Below are 20,534 nucleotides of genomic sequence, written 5' to 3'. Positions count from 1 at the left end.
TCAGTGATCATAAGGCCGTTGTAGCATCCCTGAAAATGGAAGTTAATAGGAATATAAAAAAAGGGAGGAAGGTTTATCTGTTTAGCAAGAGTAATAGAAGGCAGATTTCAGACTACCTAACAGATGAAAACGAAAATTTCTGTTCCGACACTGACAATGTTGAGTGTTTATGGAAAAAGTTCAAGGCAATCGTAAAATGCGTTTTAGACAGGTACGTGCCGAGTAAAACTGTGAGGGACGGGAAAAACCCACCGTGGTACAACAACAAAGTTAGGAAACTACTGCGAAAGCAAAGAGAGCTTCACTCCAAGTTTAAACGCAGCCAAAACCTCTCAGACAAACAGAAGCTAAGCGATGTCAAAGTTAGCGTAAGGAGGGCTATGCGAGAAGCGTTCAGTAAATTCGAAAGTAAAATTCTATGTACAGACTTGACAGCAAATCCTAGGAAGTTCTGGTCTTACGTTAAATCAGTAAGTGGCTCGAAACAGCATATCCAGACACTCCGGGATGATGATGGCATTGAAACAGAGGACGACACACGTAAAGCTGAAATACTAAACACCTTTTTCCAAAGCTGTTTCACAGAGGAAGACCGCACTGCAGTTCCTTCTCTAAATCCTCGCACAAACGTAAAAATGGCTGACATCGAAATAAGTGTCCAAGGAATAGAAAAGCAACTGCAATCACTCAACAGAGGAAAGTCCACTGGACCTGACGGGATACCAATTCGATTCTACACAGAGTACGCGAAAGAACTTGCCCCCCTTCTAACAGCCGTGTACCGCAAGTCTCTAGAGGAACGGAGGGTTCCAAATGATTGGAAAAGAGCACAGGTAGTCCCAGTCTTCAAGAAGGGTCGTCGAGCAGATGCGCAAAACTATAGACCTATATCTCTGACGTCGATCTGTTGTAGAATTTTAGAACATGTTTTTTGCTCGAGTATCATGGTATTTTTGGAAACCCAGAATCTACTATGTAGGAATCAACATGGATTCCGGAAACAACGATCGTGTGAGATCCAACTCGCTTTATTTGTTCATGAGACCCAGAAAATATTAGATACAGGCTCCCAGGTAGATGCTATTTTTCTTGACTTCCGGAAGGCGTTCGATACAGTTCCGCACTGTCGCCTGATAAAGAAAGTAAGAGCCTACGGAATATCAGACCAGCTGTGTGGCTAGATTGAAGAGTTTTTAGCAAACAGAACACAGCATGTTGTTATCAATGGAGAGACATCTACAGACGTTAAAATAACCTCTGGCGTGCCACAGGGGAGTGTTATGGGACCATTGCTTTTCACAATATATATAAATGACCTAGTAGATAGTGTCGGAAGTTCCATGCGGCTTTTCGCGGATGATGCTGTAGTATACAGAGAAGTTGCAGCATTAGAAAATTGTAGCGAAATGCAGGAAGATCTGCAGCGGATAGGCACTTGGTGCAGGGAGTGGCAACTGTCCCTTAACATAGACAAATGTAATGTATTGCGAATACATAGAAAGAAGGATCCTTTATTGTATGATTATATAATAGCGGAACAAACACTGGTAGCAGTTACTTCTGTAAAATATCTGGGAGTATGCGTGCGGAACGATTTGAAGTGGAATGATCATATAAAATTAATTGTTGGTAAGGCGGGTGCCAGGTTGAGATTCATTGGGAGAGTGCTTAGAAAATGTAGTCCATCAACAAAGGAGGTGGCTTACAAAACACTCGTTCGACCTATACTTGAGTATTGCTCATCAGTGTGGGATCCGTACCAGATCGGGTTGACGGAGGAGATAGAGAAGATCCAAAGAAGAGCGGCGCGTTTCGTCACAGGGTTATTTGGTAACCGTGATAGCGTTACGGAGATGTTTAGCAAACTCAAGTGGCAGACTCTGGAAGAGAGGCGCTCTGCATCGCGGTGTAACTTGCTCGCCAGGTTTCGAGAGGGTGCATTTCTGGATGAGGTATCGAGTATATTTCTTCCCCCTACTTATACCTCCCGAGTAGATCACGAATGTAAAATTAGAGAGATTAGAGCGCGCACGGAGGCTTTCAGACAGTCGTTCTTCCCGCGAACCATACGCGACTGGAACAGGAAAGGGAGGTAATGACAGTGGCACGTAAAGTGCCCTCCGCCACACACCGTTGGGTGGCTTGCGGAGTATGAATGTAGATGTAGATGTAGATGTAGATGTAGATGGTGCAGGGAATGGCAACTGAATCTCAATGTAGACAAGTGTAATGTACTGCGAATTCATAGAAAGAAAGATCCTTTATCATTTAGCTACAATATAGCAGGTCAGCAACTGGAAGCAGTTAATTCTATAAATTATCTGGGAGTAGGCATTAGGAGTGATTTAAAATGGAATGACCATATAAAATTAATCGTCGATAAAGCAGATGTCAGACTGAGATTCATTGGAAGAATCCTAAGGAAATGCAGTCCGAAAACAAAGGAAGTAGGTTACAGTACACTTGTTCGACCGCTGCTTGAATACTGCTCACCGGTGTGGGATCCTACCAAATAGGGTTGATAGAAGAGATAGAGAAGATCCAACGGAGAGCAGCGTGCTTCGTTACAGGATCATTTAGTAATCGGGAAAGCGTTACGGAGATGATAAATAAACTCCAGCGGAAGACTGCAAGAAAGACGCTCAGTAGCTCGGTACGGGCTTTTGTTGAAGTTTCGAGAACATACCTTCACCGAGGAGTCAAGCAGTATATTGCTCCCTCCTACGTATATCTCGCGAAGAGACCATGAGGATAAAATCAGAGAGATTAGAGCCCACATAGAGGCATACCGACAATCTTTATTCCCACGAACAATACGAGACTGGGATAGAAGGGAGAACCGATAGAGGTACTCAAGGTACCGTCCGCTTGCGGAGTATGGATGCAGATGGAGCTGTTGATATAGATTGCAGTATATTTTCATCCAGAGAGGAATTTACTTCACAGATTTTCGATCAACAAGTGACGACGTTTGCTACGTTGTTTCTCTTATACAGTCACTGTTACACGCCTTAGCTGATCGTAAAAGATACCTCCAACGGTAGACTTTCACCTTTCGAAGTTTCCGTAATGCCCAACACCCTTTCTGAGCCACTATACACAATATATTATGTTCGCATTGGCCTTTGCTCGGTTATATGTGTTGTTAGGGTTCAGCCATTACTCTTCTTAAGACAGTAATATATAGACGTTATAACTAGTCACCAATAAGAATACTGTATTGGGATCCTCGATGAACCAGCTGAGGAGGATCAAGCAAAAATGAATTAATAGTCACCACTTGGATGTTTGTTGTATTATATTACTGCATGTAGGACTTCCATTTCTGTAATCTAAATCTTGTCTATTAAATGTAAATATCGCACGAACATAAGTCTATTACTGAGGCTTCATGAATGTGCAAAATCATTCATTCCAGAAAGAAGTTTCTTGAACGAAAAATGTCTTTTCTCTGACGTGTTTTGCCCGAAAGCACTCCCCACACAAATACAAAGGATCAGAGCTTTCTCTGTTGCCTTCACCCCTCCACTAAACCCAAAGCGAATAATATGTCGCAAATGTTACGACTTTTTCCACTTGCGACTATATTTTACCACACTTGAACAACGATCATATGTTTCATTCACGCAACATCCAGATCGTAACTGTGAGATAGATTCGAGAACTTCAAATAGGAAAATGACCGTTGATAAATACACTCACAGCATCAAGCAACGTTCAACTAGTCGGAGGCGTCTGACGTTGGTAGCAGGAGGCGTTTGAGCGGTAGCTGGTACCTGCAGTGGGACGTGGAAACTCTCGAACGAAACTGTTCTGATCTTGACTCAGACACGAGCGGTTTGGCGGAAATGTTTCTGAAACTTTTCACTATTGGAGATAGATTGCAAAATGAAACCAATTACGTCTGAGGCTGCATCATCCTGATAGCAGATATCCGGTATGTGCTTTAGGAAACTAGGGAATTGAGTGGACTCGAGCGTATGACTTTGCGTCTACAGAGCAGGAAGCTTACCACTACACCACGAACAGAAGCGTTTCAGTAACACCTCGAGAAGACTGACAGAACCACCTCCATACACATCTGCATCCTACAATGTTGCCACATTGTAGAACTGGCCGGACTTCGAATTCTGAGAGGGCTTTGGATACTGACTGAATTAAATAAATGACTCAGAGGCCACTAGCTTTGATGTCCAGTACTGCGCTTTCGTCTCTAAATGAAACATTATAAATGGCTTCCATTAAAATATGACACTGACTGAGTAAAATTCATTGTTCGAACCCAGATTTAAAGTTTGGAATCTCAGCTAAGCTCTCTAACAAATAGTCACATTCACAGTACTATACGTTACGAAATATGGACGTAATGAAGAAAGTATACCTCAGCAGTGTCAAGTTGGCGTAGGGCTAACACGCTCGATTTTCACTGTGCTGGTGATTTACAGGTCGGTTCGGATCTCCCTAGAGAAACACTCCAGTTTCTAAGTCTTCTACTTTTCTTTACTCGATCTGCAAATGGTCACAGCGAAATTGAAATAAGACAAGCTCTGCATTATAAGCCCTCTTGCAACCTCCATTCAGTAGACTGCAGGATTAAGCAGAAGTGTCAGTTACAGAAGTACTGATGCACTTCACAAGAAATGCTCAGAAAAGGCTCCTCTGTGCCATTAATGACAGTAATTTGTGGGACGTACGCCATTCAGGGAATCGTCACCGGAGGCAAACGTTACAGGAACAGTGAACATACTGAACCTGTAGGTGGAAAAAGTATTGAACAGAAGAACTGCAAGCTTTTTCACATCTTTGTTTTTGTATCTGCATCAGAAGGAAAGTAGTTCAAATGGTTCTGAGCGTTATGGGACTTAACATCTGAGGTCATGAGTCCCCTAGACTTAGAACTGCTTAAACCTACCTAACCTAAGGACATCACACACATCCATGCCCGAGGCAGGATTCGAACCTGCGACCGTAGCGGTCGCACGGTTCCAGACTGAAGCGCCTAGAACCGCTCGGCCACACCGGCCGGCTGCATCAGAAGAGATACATTTACCGTGTAAGTATGCATTTTGGTTACTGTGTGATATACTTGAATCAATTCACAGCTGTGACTGAAACGTTCAGTTTTCTTTCATTACATCAAAGTTTCCTCGTAAGACAGATACGATAAGTAAACAATTTGACTACGTTTACTATACATTTCAATCATGGCAATAGAATATGGGCTTAAGTGATTCTCAAACCATTTTGTGCGCGAGCGATTACCACATGAATAACTTTGTCGTCACTGTGTCGAAATATTATGACAGTTGCGTTAGTAGTTATTAAGTTCTCACACGTTCACAAACACGACATCTCCAAAAGAAGCAGATCTGATGAAACCTAGACATTAGTTTGTGTTCTTCATAACTCCGTTCATGGTATTTAAAGCAGTATGGAATGTGTGCATTTCCGTTGCAGTTGCACTGCGCAACTTTCACTAGCGATATTATTTCTTTGTCATGGAAAAGGCGTGACTTCAAGATCCATATTATACCATTTCGCAAGCTTAGCGTACGCGATTGGTCGAAAGACGTTGTGGCTAAGGTGGTCAGTTACTAATCTGCTCTTAGGAGTTTCAAGTCTTGTCACTTCCGCGAATTATAATTGGTGGTAAGAGTTGTCATTCAGAAGGATGTAGGTTGCAGTAAGTACTGGGAGATGAAGAAGCTTGCACAGGATAGAGTAGCATGGAGAGCTGCATCAAACCAGTCTCAGGACTGAAGACAACAAGAACAACAAGAATTGTCAGTTCAAGAGAACTGTATCTACTGTGATTTCTGCTCGGCATTAAAGGAAAATGCTATCCCTTCTGTGCTTTCATCAGTATGCTTTTGTCGATATAAGAGAACTCCATACTTTTTCTTAGATTTTTCCCCAGCACTGACGTCATGCGCCATGTACAAGAAAAATTAGTTCCATGTTTATTTCAGCCTTTTTGATCAAGCATTGTATAATAATTTAAAATCAGGAGTCTGTTGAACGACTCAAAGAGAGAAATAGACAGCCTAAATTTTATGTAAATTTTGCTCCTTCATTAAAAAAAGAAAAAGGAAAAAGAAGGAAGAGTATACTCGTATATATGTTTGGCAAACAAATTTTCCTCTTCTTCGAAGGAGAACAATTCATTCAAATGTCGTAAACAGTTTCTCCCTAACAACACAACATTCAGTACCTTGTACAGTTTCCGCCTACTCTACTACTGCACTTATCCACCGGGGAATTGAGGCACCAAGTTGCCGGATGAATCGTTATTCTGCGACAAGTCTTCCCATGCGTCATGAACGGCTTCCGAATATACTGTCTAGGTTGTCTGTGTTGGTCTTCTACACCTAACAATTTTCTCCATCTCTGGACATACGTGACCATAGGACTTGGGTTAGCTACCTTGTGAGGCCAGTCCAACAGTTCGACATCTCTTCGTCCATTTGAAACAAGTGTTTTACACAGTTCGCTGTGTGGACGTTCTCCAGTGTTAGGAAGTAGTAAAGACTAGAAATACGACTGTCCAGTTGCAACAGAACGCCGCAACCATTTGCTGCGTCCAGTCGATACCATGATGCCTAAAAGCATCTTTACATCAGCGGACATGAGACTAGCATAATTTGTGATCCAGAATCCTGCTAATGATTAACCAGTTAACACAGAGAACTGAACTTTTTTAACCGTATCTAATCAGTAATTTAACTGATTCATAAGTTACGACACAATCTTGAATGTTGCAAATGTGGGCTTCAGTGGTTTGACGGATTAATCCTAGTTTCTGAGATGTGACATATGGGTTTTCGAATCCCACTTGCGGTACGTATTTTAAACACACACGAACAGATCTCCTTCATCTCTAGTAATTTCAAGTAAAGAATGTCGGGTTGCATCTTAGTTCAGAATCTGCATTATAAATATCATATCCCTTCGCTGCCAAATGGGTCTGAACCGGTTTAGGTTGGGACAAGGCCAACACAAACTCTGTCGCCAGTGAGCTTCCTTACAATACAAATTTTATTTTATTTAATGAGCCAATGGGCGTTTAAGGTCTCAGGGCTCATCTCTCCCTTGAATTCGGACACTGAAAAATTTGGTGCTGGATTGGGACTCGAATTTGGATGACCTCTTTCGTGGTATCTGGTCCACACGGTACGATATACTTCGATTGTTTCTTTGTTTTCCCCAAGATGCGAAACTCCTCTACGTTTCCACGAAAGGCACACAAGCGAGTTCGATTGCTGGTCCGACACAAAAATACCCATCGTTTCATTTCAAGCCATACCATACGCACAACGAACTGTTAGTGATAAATAATGTTCATATTTACTGTCTCTTCATGTGTTGTCAACAATAACGACAGATGCCGTTATTTGTAGTCAAACATGCAGACATCTTACCACTTGTGAATAAATAATTCGTAGACAGTAAACAACGATGATAGGTGCCGGGTTAGAATCCCGGTCAGGGATAGAAATTGTATCATCGTTTCAGAATCCAGCGTGTCGTTTCCGGTGAAATAATTCGATATCTAAGGTCTGATTTTACGTAGTTAACAATCTGATTACGTGTTGGGTTCGAGTCCCCGTCACAATAATTTCTATCATATCACTTAGTTTGAAACACGTTCGATGTTTGTCACTTGAAATTATGTTAAACTTTCTCGTTGTTAGTTAACAGAGAAATAGTGGTCTTGGCACGATTCCAGGCAGAGGACAAAAATTTTCAAGTTCATATTTGCTTACTGATACTGGTGAAAACTTCCATATTTGTTTACACTTTATGCCTTATTACCAAAGACGAACGTTGTTGTGATCGTCTCGGTTAGGCACGATCGCTTCGCTTAGTTACAGTGGCTAGGTTTTAAATTTGAACACAGATCCAGAACAAAAAAATTCGTCATGTCGTCTAAAGTTGAAACATATGCACAAATAACTGCTTAGTCACGAGTACAGGAAATTTGCTGGTGATACGATGTCAGTTTGAGGTATCCATAGAGCGCTTGCTGCTGTTACCGCGTTGATTTTAACTTGTTAGTTCAGCATCCATTGTATGACAAACTACTCGTATCAGGAACGACGTTTCACAGGTGTGGGAAAACGTTTTAAAGAGCAAAACAGCTTCGAACTGTCATAGAACGTCAGGAGTCCATATATTGTCCCAAAATCTCGTGTTCATAAAAGCATTTAATTTGCCCGAAAGATTGTCGGAATGACTTACGTGAATGAGTTAGTTAAATTCTTGTGAGTGTGGTAGTGATTTTGAAGTGTCACTTACTGTAATAAACTTTGGATTACAGGGTTCAGGGACTGGCTCATCTCCAAAGTTGCACTTCGTACTATTTACAACATCGTGGCGATGATTTACATCTGGACTGATTACCTTAAAGAACAATGTTCTCAACTGATCTCTTGTAGTATCCATTTTGCGTAATCAAGCGACTGTATTGCGAAATCATCAGAGGGCTTGCAAGATAGCTACGTAGTTTATCGGAAACAAATGGGAACAAGGTGTATGTCCAAGCGCTTCAAATTATTGTTCTTGTCATATCCCTGAATACTGATCATTTCTCCTGTGATTCTAGGTGGATAAGATTGGCAAAAATTGAGGATTTGGTAGATGATAATCTGTTTGGCTGTAGGATGAAGACACCAGAGAGGCAGTTCTCATTTGTGCTTGGTAAGTTTTAGTTTAGATTTAGTTTTAGTTATGTCATGTTTCGTAGATCATTTTACCGATTATTTTATCGATATGATGTGGAACAAGTCAGATTACACGATATATATACGCACATGAATAGTGCTAATATTAATATTATTGAAATTTTTAGTTCTACACATGCAACTACATCTACAGGTACATTTTTTTACCAGTTCTGAAACAGAAACTCGTCCATGATATAGAAGAAGTTGTCCAAAGAAATGATTTTAAGCTACATTTAAAACTTGATCTGTTACCTGCCAGACAATTTATGTTCTTGGGCAAATGATCAAAGATTTTTGTTGCTGAGTAATGTACTCCTCTTCGAGCAACTGACAGCTTCAATAACGGATAGGAAAGGTCATTTTTCCTTATGTATTGTACGTGTGAACATCACTGATCTTCGCGAGTTGAGACGGATTATTTATAACGAATTTCATTAGCAAATATATGTACTCTGATGGTGCAGTTAAAATACCTAACGCCTTGAAAAGGTGGCTACATGACGTCCTTGGGTGAACACCACTAATTATTCTCACTCCTCTCTTTTGTGCCATCAATACTTTATGTCTAAGTGGTCAGTTACCGCAGAAAACTATTCCATAAGACATTATTGAGTGGAAATATGCGAAGTACGTTAGGAGGCTGATCTGTTTATTACCAGGACTAGCGATTATACGAAGAGCGAAAGAGGCTGAACTAAATTGTTTGAGAACCCCAGTAATATGCTTCTTCTATTTCAAGTTGTCATCAATGTGAATACCGAAAAATTTGGAGAAATGTACCCTGTTAACTGACCCCTGTTCATATGCTACATCAACTGTTGGTATGATTTTATTCGGTGTACAGAATGGGATGTAATGATTTTTTTTCGAAATTAAGGGTGAGTCCATTTTCTGAGAACTACCTAATAATTCTTTGAAAGACATCCTTAAAAATATCTTCAGCTACTTTATCTGGAATGGGTCTTAATATAACACTCGTGTCATCTGCAAGAATTACTATTTCTGCTTGCTGAACGTTAAGTGGGAGTTCATTCACATGAACAAGGAACATCAGAGGACCTAAAATTGAACCCTGTGGGACTCCAGTTGTGATAACTCCCCATTCACCACCCTTCCAACATTATTTGTGCTATTCAGCACAACTTCTTAATTTCTGTTCATTAAGTATGATTCAAACCAGCTGGGTGTATAGCTATCGATTCCATAATGCGTTCGTAGGATTCGTCGACGTAGAAACGGCGGTCGACAGTAAAATGGTGAAAATCTGTGAAGTGCTCAGGAGAAGATGTATGGGCTACAGCGAAAGAAATGGAGCTGACGGAGGGGGGGGGGGAGCGGCGGGAGAGGGGGTTAATAGAGAAGGGGGGGAGGGGGAATATACGACTTGTGCAAGAATCAAGAGGAAAAGTACGATCACAATACCAATTAATAAGTCCTCGGATTCAAAGAGTGTGGGGCAGCTATATAATCTTTGGCCCTACTGCTCAGCGCTTACATAGAAGAAGCAATTACAGAAAGCTTCAATTACGGTATTAAAGTTAAGTGTGGAAAGGTGTTAGTGAAAAGATTCGCTGATGATATTGTTATCATCAGTGAAAATTAAGAAGAATTATGCAGCTGTTGAAAATAATAAACCGTCTAATGAGTACAGGACAGTCTACTGGGTGCAATCCAATGAGGAGAAGGATAAAAGGAGCAGCAGAAATGAAAATAGCGAGAACATCAAAACTGGTGATCACGAAATATCTAAGAATTCTCTTACCTTAGGAACAAAAAACACATGACGGACGAAGGGCAAGACATAAAAAAGCAGGGTAGCGCAGGAAAAGAGAGCATCCCTAACCAAGACATGGCTAACTATTAGCAAACGCCAAGTTTAATCTGAATAAGAATTTTTTTTAAATATACGTTTTTAGAACTGTATTGTAGTGCAATACTGATCGTGGGAATACCCGAAGAAAAGAGCATCGTAGCGTCTGGAATGTGGCGTTACCGAACGGTGTTGAAAAATAGGTTCACTCATAAGGATTGAGGAGATTCTCCTCAAAATCGTTGGAGAAAGCACCATACAGAAAACACTGACAAGGAGAAGGAACAAGATGACAGGACATATTGTAAGACACGAGGGAATAACCTACATGGTACTACTGCGTACTTTGAAGGCTAAAACCGGTAAGGGAGGCAGAAAGTGGAACACAGCCAGCAAATAACTGAGTATGTAAGATGCAAGTGCTGTTCTGAGGGAGTTGGCACAGTGGAGGAACACACGGTGGGCCGCGGGCACTTTTGTGATCACATGATATCATGCTAGAATTTCTGATTTATGTTTGACCTCTAGGCTGTCACTTTATTTAGGAGCAAGAACATATAATAGGTTGAAGCCTGTGAGCGGGACCAGCAGGTGGGAGGTGCTCACCGAGCGCGGCCCAGACGAGCTGCTCGGCCTCCGGCGTCCAGTCGACGAGCGCGTCGGCCTCGACGTGCTGCGGCCGCGTCACCCTGCCCAGCACCAGGTACTGGCTGCGCGCAGACACGCCGCGCCAGCAGCCCGAGGACAGCGCCTCCGCCGTCGCCGTCACGTTGATGGGCCTGCAACACCCGCACACAGTGCCGCGTCTAGTACATTTCGGCTGTCTATTAGCGTCACTTGTGCCGCATTTGCTCTGGAAGGTCTACCAGCTGGAACACCTACTAGTACTTCCCGTTGTAGCCCACCCAACCGACGCCTAGGTGAAAAGAGTCCTGAGACTACCTGTAGTGAGGTTACTGCTTAAGAGCTACGACAGGCCCAAACGCGACGACGTTAGTAATTCTCATTGTATTTTCTACTACGAAGTTTGCTGCAAACCGTCTTAATTGTATGGTCCATTTTTCGCAGGCCTTATGCTATCGAGTAAGAACGTAACATAAAAATTGTAGACACTCTCCAGCTAACATTACTTTCAACACATCTTACCTTCAAGAACATTACTTGATTCACTATCGAGCTTGTGTGAAATGTGCAACCTCGGACCATCATGTAACGCCAAAAATACGGATTTCATATCACGTGGTATAGGAAAACCAACATACAGGACAGAAAACTAGCAGGTAAAACACACAACGCTACTGAGTTGCGTACATATATTTTGAAACTTTCTCTAATTTTCGCCTAAAGGCGTTTACAAGGCGGTTGATCCCTGTTTCAGAATAACTGTTAAAGAAACACTACGCAACAAAATTACATGATCACTGTTTCCGAAATCCATAATTGCACCCTCCCTCTGTAATGGTGCAAAACAGTGGCGCCCTGCTAGATCACCCTACATCTACATCTACATCTACATGACTACTCTGCAATTCACATTTAACTGCTTGGCAGAGGGTTCGTCGAACCACAATCATACTATCTCTCTACCATTCCACTCCCGAACAGCGCGCGGGAAAAACGAACATCTAAACCTTTCTGTTCGACCTCTGATTTCTCTTATTTTATTTTGATGATCATTCCTACCTATGTAGGCTCAACAAAATATTTTCGCATTCGGAAGAGAAAGTTGGTGACTAAAATTTCGTAATTAGATTTCGCCGCGACGAAAACCGTCTTTGTTATAAAGACTTCCATCCCAATTCGCGTATCATATCTGCCACACTCTCTCCCCTACTACGCGATAATACAAAACGAACTGCCCTTTTTTGCACCCTTTCGACGTCCTCCGTCAATCCCAGCTGGTGAGGATCCCAAATGGTCCAAATGGCTCTGAGCACTATGGGACTTAACTTCTGTGGTCATCAGTCCCCTAGAACTTAGAACTACTTAAACCTAACTAATCTAAGGACATCACATACAGCCATGCCCAAGGCAGGCTTCGAACCTGCGACCGTAGCAGTCGCGCGGCTCCGGATTGAGCGCCTAGAACCGCTAGACCACCGCGGCCGGCGGGTGAGGATCCCACACCGCGCAGCAATATTCTAACAGAGGACGAACGAGTGTAGTGTAAGCTGTCTCTTTAGTGGACTTGTTGCATCTTCTAAGTGCCCTGCCAATGAAACTCAACCTTTGGCTCGCCTTCCCCACAATATTATCTATGTGGTCTTTCCAACTGAAGTTGTTCGGGTAATGAGTATGATGGGCAAATATCTATTAGGCGCACTAGGAATGTAGTGGTGTGGACATGTTGGGACCGTGGATCTCACGGAGAGCGTGCAAGTGATAAGTCCCTGCAGACGCAGTATCCTCTGTGCCCGCGGTGGCTCAGCTGCATAGAGCGTCTGCCATGTAAGCAGGAGATCCCGGGTTCGAGTCCCGGTCAGGGCACACATTTTCAACATGTCCCCAATGAAGTACATAAACGCCTGTTTGCAGCTAGGGTGTCCATTTAATTATCATTTCATTTCTAGCAAAGCTGCATGGTCATCCAAGGTAACTGTTCTTTCGGGAACAGATACTACCGTCATATATAGATAAAATATGGCTTCCCGGCCATTGAAATTCTTGTGCGAACGCACACGCTATGCCCGAACTCGTACGGGACTTCGTAGATTAATCTGCCACGGGTAATGAGTATGATGGGCAAACATCTATTAGGCGCACTAGGAATGTAGTGGTGTGGACATGTTGGAACTGTGGATCTCACGGAGAGCGTGCAAGTGATAAGTCCCTGCAGACGCAGTATCCTCTGTGCCCGCGGTGGCTCAGCTGGATAGAGCGTCTGCCATGTAAGCAGGAGATCCCGGGTTCGAGTCCCGGTCGGGGCACACATTTTCAACATGTCCCCAATGAAGTACATCAACGCTTGTTTGCAGCTAGGGTGTCCATTTAATTATCATTTCATTTCTAGCAAAGCTGCATGGTCATCCAAGGTAACTGTTCTTTCGGGAACAGATACTACCGTCATATACAAGGTGAGTCACCTAACGTTACCGCTGGATATACAGGGTGATTCAAAAAGAATGCCACAACTTTAGGAATTTAAAACTCTGCAACGACAAAAGGCAGAGCTAAGCACTATCTGTCGGCGAATTAAGGGAGCTATAAAGTTTCATTTAGTTGTACATTTGTTCGCTTGAGGCGCTGTTGACTAGGCGTCAGCGTCAGTTTATGCTAAGATGGCCACCGCTCAACAGAAAGCTTTTTGTGTTATTGAGTACGGCAGAAGTGAATCGACGACAGTTGTGCAGCGTGCATTTCGAACGAAGTATGGTGTTAAACCTCCTGATAGGTGGTGTATTAAACCTTGGTATAAACAGTTTACAGAGAATGGGTGTTTGTGCAAAGGGAAAAGTTCTGGACGGCCGAGAACGTGTGATGAAAATGTAGCACGCATCCAGCAGAGCTAGCAGAGAGCTGCAAATTCCACAATCAACTGTATGGAGAGTCCTACGAAAAAGGTTAGTTATGAAACCTGAACGTCAACTACCTGAGGCGATGGATCGGCCGCCAGGCAGCCCGTGACAGAGCACTTCATCACTGGCCTCCAAGAAGCCCTGATCTTACCCCCTGTGTTTTTTTCTTATGGGGGTATGTTAAGGATATGGTGTTTCGGCCACCTCTCCCAGCCACCATTGATGATTTGAAACAAGAAATAAAAGCAGCTATCCAAACTGTTACGCCTGATATGCTACAGAGAATGTGGAACGAGTTGGAGTATCGGGTTGATATTGCTCGTGTGTCTGGAGGGGGCCATATTGAACAACTCTGAACTTGTTTTTGAGTGAAAAAAATCTTTTTAAATACTCTTTGTAATGATGTATAACAGAAGGTTATATTACGTTTCTTTCATTAAATACACATTTTTAAAGTTGTGGTATTCTTTTTGAATCACCCTGTATTTCGTAAACCACATCAAATACTGACGAACCGATTCCACAGACCGAACGTGAGGAGAGGGGCTAGTGTAATTGGTTAATACAAACCATACAAAAATGCACGGAAGTATGTTTTTTAACACAAACCTACTTTTTTTAAATGGAACCACGTTAGTTTTGTTAGCACATCTGAACATATAAACAAATACGTAATCAGTGCCGTTTGTTGCATTGTAAAATATTAATTATATCTGGAGATATTGTAACCTAAAGTTGACGCTCGAGTACCACTCCTCCGCTGTTCGATCGTGTGTGTCGGAGAGCACTGCAACATACATCGCGTTTCTACAGAATTATCTGCCAATGTTGCTCGAAAATGTCCCAGTGGAAACGCGTCGACGTATGTGGTATCAGCATGATGGTGCACCTGCACATTCCGCAATTAACACTAGGCTGACCCTTGACAGGATGTTCGACGGGCGTTTCATAGGACGTGGAGGACGCATAAATTGGCCAGCCCGTTCTCCTGATCTTACACCTCTGGACTTCTTTCTGTGGGGTACGTTAAAGGAGAATGTGTACCGTGATGTGCCTACAACCGCAGAGGATATGAAACAATGTATTGTGGCATCCAGCGGCGACATTACACCAGATGTACCGCGGCGTGTACGACATTCATTACGCCAGAGACTGCAATTGTGTGCAGGAAATGATGGCCACCACATTCAACATCTATTGGCCTGACATGTCGGGACACACTCTATTCCACTCCGTAATTGAAAACGGAAACCTCATGGTAATGTACATGCGCGTCAGTGAAAAAGACCAATAAAAAGGTGTTAGCATGTGGACGTAATGTGCTGTTCCAGTCTCTTCTGTACCTAAGGTCCATCACCGTTCCCTTTGGATCCCTACGTAATTCGGAGCTCTCCGATACACACGATCGAACAGCAGAGGAGTGGTACTCAAGCGTCAACTTTAGGTTACAATATCTCCGGATGTAATTAACATTTTACAATGCAACAAACGGCACTGATTACGTATTTGTTTATACGTTCAGATGTGCTAACAAAACTAACGGGGTTCCATTTAAAAAAAACGTAGGTTTGTGTTAAAAAACATACTTCCGTGCATTTTTGTATGGTTTGTACTAAACAATTACACTAGCCCCTCTCCTCACGTTCGGTCTGTGGAATCGGTTCGTCAGTGTTTGATGTGGTTTACGAAATATATCCTGCGGTAACGTTAGGTGACTCACCCTGTATAGTTAAAATATGGCTTACCGGCCATTGACCTTCTTGTGCGAACGCACACGCTATGCCCGAACTCGTACGGGACTTGGTAGATTAATCTGCCACGGGTAATGAGTATGATGTGCAAACATCAATTAGGCGCACTAGTTATGTAGTGGTGTGGACATGTTGGAACTGTGGATCCCACGGAGAGCGTGCAAGTGATAAGTCCCTGCAGACGCAGTATCCTCTGTGCCCGCGGTGGCTCAGCTGGATAGAGCGTCTGCCATGTAAGCAGGAGATCCCAGGTTCGAGTCCCGGTCGGGGCACACATTTTCAACATGTCCCCAATGAAGTACATCAACGCTTGTTTGCAGCTAGGGTGTCCATTTAATTATCATTCCTTTTAGGAGCGGCCTCATTGTTCCTGCAGTCAGCGGTGGAGGCCTGTTATAAAGAAGGAAATGCGACAGTTAAATTGTTTGAAATCAGGCAAAATCTGTTGGCAGGCGCCCATACTTGGGCAGTATTTTTTACATTTCTTTACGCCCTCACTGTGCACTCAGAACCGAGAAGTGCGACGTAATATTTTCTACTGGCATAATAGAGACACTGCCCAACAGCCGGCCGAAGTGTCCGTGCGGTTAAAGGCGCTGCAGTCTGGAACCGCAAGACCGCTATGGTCGCAGGTTCGAATCCCGCCTCGGGCATGGATGTTTGTGATGTCCTTAGGTTAGTTCGGTTTAACTTGTGCTAAGTTCTAGGGGACTAATGACCTCAGAAGTTGAGTCCCATAGTGCTCAGAGCCATTTGAACCACTGCCCAACTATCTGTGCAAAGCTTATTTGCATTTTCACTGTGTTTTAGCTACCGGTCTTTCATTCCTTTCCGAATAGCCGTCGTACCTCCAGAAATTTCGACACCAGCCTGGCGATTGCTCTAGCGACTGAGGTTAGGCAGCCCCATCAGAAACCTTTCCTGTGGTTTGTCTACCTTCACGTGCTAGAGCAGCCGCCATACTGGTGTCGAAATTTCTGAAGCTTCGTTTTTCATGTGTTAAACAAAGGTGCATGTGTCCCACGAGGGTGTTACTGAAATGTGGGGCGGGGATTCGAAGAGTAGATCTTATTCATAGGAGGCCGGGGAGTTCAAAAAGCGTAAGTACTCGCAGATTATATTCAAATATCATCTAATGGTTTTGAAAAGTCTTTAGTGATGTCAGCCTGTACACGAGAGCAAAAATTACTGTCGTATTGCACTTCAAAGGGGTGCGAACACGTTCCATGGGAATTCAGCCACACGCTGTCAATGTCCGTAGAGAAGGGTTGAATTGTCAGAGCGTGTCAGGAGTGTCAAAGGTTGTCGTTTTACACCACGAAATATGTAGGAATCAATGCCCAAAGGAATTATGTGGTTTCATTGACTCCCTTTATGCCACTCTCTGAGACCTTTTGGTGTCGGTTCTGAGCGGCGGTTTATCGGCAATGTATTTCTTGGTCAACCATAACAAACCTCCTGCGTATCACGGAACTGACCTTTCTCGCAAAACCATCAAAACATGGGAGTAAAATGTGGGTAAGAGGGGCTGTGGTGACCGTAATACGTCTACGGTGGCAGTGGGCACAGTTGTGGTGAAACCTGGTGCCAGTGTGACATCATTAAGCCAACGGTCTTGCCACAGTGGTAAGACCGGTTTCCGGCAGAGCACCGAAGTTAAGTGCTGTCGGGCTGGGCTGGGACGTGGATGGGTGACCGTCCGGTCTACAGAGCGCTGTTGGAAGGTGGGGTGCACTCAGTCCTCGTGAGGCTAACTGAGGAGCTACTTGATTGAGAAGCAGCGTCTCCGGTCTCGTAAACTGACACATTGCAGTCAGAGCGGTGTGCTGACCACATGCCCCTACATATTCTCATTCAGTGACGCCTGTGGGCTGAGGATGGTACGGCGGTCTGTTGGTAGAGTTCAGTTTTTTAGTGACATCATTAACCCACCTTAGGTGGCGGTGGGCAGAGTTGTGATGAAACTTGGTGCCAATGTAACCTCATTAACCCACCTTACAGCTCACATGGACTTTCTTTTTCATGTGTCGACATCTTGCTGTTTGAAGAGTCGCCGAGCCCGACGATGATGTAGCAGAGTGCCACGCTTTTTCAAAATATTTATCCCTTAACTCTATTCCACAGTGTATTCCGGAACTGTTTTTGAAGTGATTTCTTCCACAGCTATCCCACAGGCAACTTACATCTCTCGTCAAAGAGGGTAGTCGAATGTCATTACTATAAGCTGCTTAAACGCTTGTCTATTATTTTCGTGGTTCCGGAATGAACTTTCAGAGTAATCAGATATGTGTGTTCAAGTTACTAGAGTCTTTCAATGAAATTTTGAAAGATTAAATCAGTTAGTGGCCTTGAGGAGCTTCTGCGCAGTATGAGTAAATATGACGTAATCTCATTTTCGTATGCCTCTTACAGTAAAGTGATTACCTTTAGCAACAATTGCTCCGCATCCATCGCACCCCATTTACGTATTTTCATAAACTATGCGATATTTAATCTTTTTTTCATTTTATCTCGAGTAACTGCGTACTTCTCGGTGGAATGTTTATGGTTCAAATGGCTCTGAGCACTATGGGACTCAACTTCTGAGGTCATCAGTCCCCTAGAACTTAGAAATACTTAAACCTAACTAACCTAATGACATCACACACATCCATGCCCGAGGTAGGATTCGAACCTGCGACCGCAGCGGTCGCGCGGTTCCAGACTGTAGCGCCTAAAACCGCTCGACCACCCCGGCCGGCGGAATGTTTATCATGAACTACAGTATCCTATCCTGATTGCTGGTATACACTTAGCCTTTTTCGTCCTGTAATTTGTAATACAACCTGCTACTCAACTGGAGGTATGGCGTAAGACGAATTATATAAAATAAAGTGTCTTATGGAAATGTGGTAATAATAGCAGACTTGCTAGTTGGTTAGAAGTCAAAAATACTGAGTTACTCGGCTGCAGCTGATGTTTATGGTATTCACGAATTAATTCAGGCTATTTCAAAAAGATTCATAAGATTATAGAAAACTATACCTTCTACAGGAAAAGGAAACATGGGCTGAATTTTGATTTACACCTAGGATTGTAAAGGTTTTTATTTTCAAAAGAAGGAACAGAATTTAGAATAGCATGTAGTATCAAATCCTCTCCTGTGGAATTAAGCGATGTTGAAGACAAATGGTACAATGTGATATTCGTAAGTCTCGTAGTAGCGAATCATTTTTCTGAGGCAGCACATTGTTAAGAAATACTCTCATCTGCAGGTACAAACACAAATGTGTTCGAATCTGTTCGAAATTTTCAGGTTGCATGCTTCTGAGAAAGCCAAATCTCCAACTATATCCTCGATTTCTACAATCGTCTTTTTCACATAAATAGAGAATTAGTCGTAAGTCCTTTTGCGAGAAACGACGCAACAGACACAAAGCTTTGAGGAGTTTCTATCGTATTCGACTGTAGTAAGTGATTGCTGTGTTCACCATGTTCTTACATACTGCTTGTTCACTTTTCCACGTACATGAAAGGCAGCATATCTGAACCCTAACCTAAAACGGAAATTGTTATTTTTGAGAACTTTTGTCTTGGAAAACAGCGGTTTTTCTTAGTACTTTAAAATGAACATAAACAGTCTGAACTGCAAGAAACTAACTGCTTGAGCAGTTGACATTCGTGGAGTTCGTAACACCTGCTCCATTCACCGCCACCGCCTACCAAGTAATGGTGTGAGGTCTGAAGATGGTTAGTAACTGACAAAAAACGGTAACAACAACATAAAGGTTTCTTGCCATTCAGACTGGTTATATTCATACTCAAGGAAATTGTCATTCTGAATTCGCTAAACCGTACACATTGTTGTTAATCAGTATCTCTATTCGACGCACATTAGTTGACAAATGGGCGAACGAGCTGTGCAGCAAGTGAGTGAGCGAGTTGACCAGGTAGACCCTTATGTCTACTACAACTTACATTTCGTGCTCAGGCAAAATTTTAGTTTCGTTATGTCGCTTATAAACCACCACAAGTTTCTATATCTATTTGTGTACAACGTATAATCTAGTGAAATCGAACGAGTCTTTATGAAACCTTTTCTTCGTCGCAGTTTCTAGAAAACTGATGCCTCAAGAAAATGATGTTAAAAGAGCACCGCCAGGAACAGTAGGGAACTGGAGTGATAACAGATGGAGTGACAGAGTAATTTTTCACTTTTTAAAACATTACGGTCTTCATGTAAAGCCTTCCACTGGGTTTCCTGCCCTGTCATTCTCTGACAATCGTGTGTGTGTGTGTGTGTGTGTGTGTGTGTGTGTGTGTGTGTGTGGAGCTGAAGGGCAATCAATGGTGAATTTATCAGCGACCTTACACATACTAAAAGAAATGTGGGTAAAATGACTAAAATTGTTGTCACACAATGAGGAGGAAACCTATAAAAGGACTTCAATCACTTTGAGCTCAATCGTTTTTATCGGCAAAATCTATTTCACACGTCTTAAAACAAAGGAAAAAGAGGGAAAGTTGCCACACCCGGTATTAAAACAAAAGTAAAACAACAGATGATCTAAAAGGAAGCACAGAGAAATGTGACTGGTCGACCACTTGCAAAAACATGGGTGACTCAGTGAAATTTCTTCACGGTCGTCTTTTCAACCTAGCTGTTGAGTGGTCCGGCTTTCAGCTTTCAAAGAACTATTACCGCATGTAATATTGTCTCAGGTAAGGACACCAATAAATGCCAGAATGGGCATCT

At 42.8% G+C, this 20,534-nt stretch overlaps 1 protein-coding gene and 1 non-coding gene across 2 annotated transcripts in view; one reads left to right on the top strand and one right to left on the bottom strand.

Annotated features, from left to right (window-relative positions):
- The window catches only part of LOC126260678 (papilin), a 267,188-nt gene that overhangs the window by 234,390 nt on the left and 12,264 nt on the right, over nt 1–20,534 (bottom strand). The window contains exon 2 of the mRNA XM_049958012.1: nt 11,222–11,312. Coding sequence (XP_049813969.1) covers nt 11,222–11,312 — 91 coding nt within the window. The remainder of the gene's footprint in view (nt 1–11,221; nt 11,313–20,534) is intronic.
- Nucleotides 13,386–13,460, top strand: Trnat-ugu (transfer RNA threonine (anticodon UGU)). Its single transcript has one exon. It is a non-coding gene; the product is annotated as a tRNA-Thr (tRNA).

This window comes from Schistocerca nitens, chromosome 5, assembly GCF_023898315.1.
Source record: "Schistocerca nitens isolate TAMUIC-IGC-003100 chromosome 5, iqSchNite1.1, whole genome shotgun sequence".
In the NCBI taxonomy this organism is placed as follows: Eukaryota; Metazoa; Arthropoda; class Insecta; order Orthoptera; family Acrididae; genus Schistocerca; species Schistocerca nitens.
The sequence above is the reverse complement of the archived record's forward strand: the minus strand, read 5'-3'. Positions and strand labels throughout refer to the sequence as shown.